General features: G+C 27.7%; 1 protein-coding gene across 1 annotated transcript; it reads left to right on the forward strand.

The window, feature by feature from the left end:
• The first annotated feature begins 248 nt into the window (after positions 1-248).
• LOC123915859 (myb-related protein 306-like) lies at positions 249-3,177 on the forward strand. Its single transcript, XM_045967128.1, has 3 exons — positions 249-510; positions 1,259-1,388; positions 2,093-3,177. Exons 1-3 carry the CDS (start codon positions 375-377, stop codon positions 2,736-2,738), a joined length of 912 nt encoding a protein of 303 aa, XP_045823084.1. The 5' UTR covers positions 249-374; the 3' UTR covers positions 2,739-3,177.
• The last annotated feature ends 258 nt before the right edge of the window (positions 3,178-3,435 follow it).

Raw genomic sequence — 3,435 nt, forward strand, 5'->3', positions numbered from 1 at the left:
TGTTTAATATATTTTCTTACAATTTTATCGATGTTGATCTTTTTCGATCATTAAATTATATACTGCATCATTTAAAAGTTAAAACATACCGCATCACCAACTTTATAATTTTAAAATAAATAAGACCAAATTCACAAAATAGCAAAAATAGAGTTATAAAAAATTGCAATTAAGTTATCTTTATATTTTTATGTTGTCTATATATACACGTGCCAAATGAAAGAGACAAGGCAACCCCATTTGCAGAAACTTGTCTATATATGCATTTTTAGGAACTAAGAGAGCAATACAGAGTCTCTCATTCTTGGAAATTCTTTCATTACAATTAGAATTGAGAAAGTAAAAGAAAACTAGCTAGCTTCTATTATTATCAAATGATGGGGAGACCACCTTGCTGTGAGAAAATTGGTGTTAAGAAAGGACCTTGGACTCCAGAAGAGGATATCATTTTGGTCTCTTATATTCAAGAACATGGACCTGGGAATTGGAGATCTGTTCCCAACAGGTCAGGTAAAAATAATTAATCATAATTTGAGATTTTATTCATTCTTTTTTTTGTGTACGAAGTATCTGAATCTAAGAAATAGCTTTAGTTTATCTCTAAAACTACTTCTTAGAATTTCAGATAATACGTTGATAATACTGCTTTATTGTTGTTCTAAATTGCGATTATTATCACAATTGCAGTTGTGGTTGCGATAGTATTATGAATTTTTTTTAAATCTTAATATTTGTGGTCAATTTTAATTGCAGTTGAAAACTACAAGTTAAAATTATGAATAGACACGATTATATATTTTAATTTTAAAATCAAGTATTACAAAATCAATCAATAAATAGACACCGCTTGTCATTAATATCATAACAAATACGAATTTTACAAAATTTATCGTTAGATTGAAAGTTTATATCATATAAATCATCTATACAAATATTTAAAAAAATCGAAAATTATTTGATGTGTTATTGAGACTCGCCAAGATTAACGGTATTAAATAAAAATTCATAAACCGTTAATCTTGATGGGTCTCATTAACAGATCAAATGATATTAAAAATTTGTATGGAGAATCTATATGATATGAACTTTCAATCGAACGATAAATTTTTTAAAATTCATATTCGTGTTATAGAGTTATTGACAAGTGGTGCATAGTTGGCCAAAGCCTATAATTGTGTCTATTCAGTCATTTCACCTTTATGCCCAACAGTAGTACTTGATGGATTTTGCATGTCATTCATTGATTTGACTTTTTTAGGTTTGATGAGATGTAGTAAGAGTTGCCGACTTAGATGGACCAATTATCTTAGACCAGGAATCAAAAGAGGTAACTTCAATGATCATGAAGAAAAAATGATAATCCATCTTCAAGCACTTTTGGGAAATAGGTACTACCTAATATTTTCTTTTATTTTCATCCTCTATATATACCAACATTCTTATTGCAATACTTTATTCCAAGACTTTATAATTTAGGTGGTAGACTTTAAATTTGCTCTTGAAAAGTTTAGTTTTGTAAAACCAACCAAATTGTCTAAAATAAAGCAAAAAAATTGTGTTTTGATTTTTTAAATTTACACATAGATTAAGTTAGTCAATCTTCAATACTTTCTTTATTATAAACAATTAAAACAAATATTTACTTTTCCGATTTATTTAATAACTATTATTTCTGATCTATAATATAAACTTTATATATATCAGTTATTTAATGAATTTGAAAAGTGAATTTTTATTTATAATAGTTACCGGAGGAAATAAGTAATAATTACATATAGTACAATCATCCAGCCAAATTTTGACTGTTGAATCTGAATTATAGTTCAATCTTTTTAATGAGATTTGACTTTTCACTGTGATGAAAGATCTGAATATATATATATATATATATATATATATATATATATATATATATATATGAGTAAATTTTGAAAATTCGTGTGATCCGACGTTTATTAAAAGCAATCGATCGAACCCCAACATTTTTTGACAAAATGAAATTAATTGGAAGAAAAATGAACTGAAATTTTGTGCTTGGATTGATATTTTAATCAATTTTTTATAATAAATTTTCTGTCATGAATTCATGCAGATGGGCAGCCATAGCTTCTTATCTTCCACAAAGGACAGACAATGACATAAAAAACTATTGGAATACACATTTGAGGAAAAAGCTAAAGAAGGTTCAAATTCAAACAGGTAATGATAATGAAAAAGAAGAAAACACTTCTCCACAAGTTAAAGGACAATGGGAAAGAAGGCTTCAAACAGATATTCATATGGCAAAACAAGCTTTATGTGAAGCACTTTCACTTAACACTCCAAAACCTATTTTACTAGCTGAAACAAACCTAACAACAGAAAACAAAACATCTCCTTATGCATCAAACACTGAAAACATAGCTAGATTGCTAGAAAAGTGGATGAAGAAACCCGAAAACTCGGACGAGGTGGTAACCACCGGTTCAAGTTCTAGTGAAGGAGGACAGAAAAGTCAAGCTTTTGATTCTTTGTTGAGCTTTAATTCTTTTAATTCTGTGTCAGTTGAAGATAACATCAACTTGACAATGGATTCTTGCCTCTTTCAATATGAAAGTAAGCCAAACCTAGATTCTCAAGTTCCTTTCATGTTCTTGGAGAAGTGGCTTTTTGATGATGGTGCTCCTCAATGCAATGAAGAAGATCTAATCAACATATCAATGGAGGAGAATTCAGTAGGGTTGTTTTTTAGTAAATAGCTCAAGACACACTCCATCTGATCTGATTCTTAGTAGAGAAAGTTTACTTTTTAATATATTGAGTAAATATTATATTTGACCTATATTATAGCTCAGATACAACAGTTACTCAATATATCCAAAAAAAATAAACTTTCTTTCAAGGTTACGTTGCACTTCGGCTATCAACTTTTATATTGCGGTAAAATAAAGAAAAATGTGGATGATATAGTTGAAAATTGCAATTACAATGTCACGTCATCAAAATTATTTATAATTGCAGTTGTGAACCGCAATTTTAAAGTGTCTTTTTATATTTTTACTATGCATGGTATGGTTCCGGGAAATATGGAACTGCAATTCTAACTAGGAAGGTAACTCGCAGGTTACAAAAAAAAAAAGTGTACATTATAATTTATAATATATGTATCGTTAATTTATTATGTTATTTACCAATTCAGTGAAAAAATATGTTATATATATACCAATTAATTATAGTGAATATTTGAGTCTTTTGATCAATTAACTTTTTTCTTTTATATATATATATATATATATATATATATATATATATATATATATATATATATATATATACCAATTAATTATAGTGAATATTTGTGCCACACATGAAGATATATATGAACATAATCTACTAAGAAATTATGTATATCCGAATATATTTGTTCGAGAAAGATGTTTGGGGTTGCAAATATAC

The sequence above is a fragment of the Trifolium pratense genome, linkage group LG3, assembly GCF_020283565.1.
Source record: "Trifolium pratense cultivar HEN17-A07 linkage group LG3, ARS_RC_1.1, whole genome shotgun sequence".
NCBI lineage: Eukaryota > Viridiplantae > Streptophyta > Magnoliopsida > Fabales > Fabaceae > Trifolium > Trifolium pratense.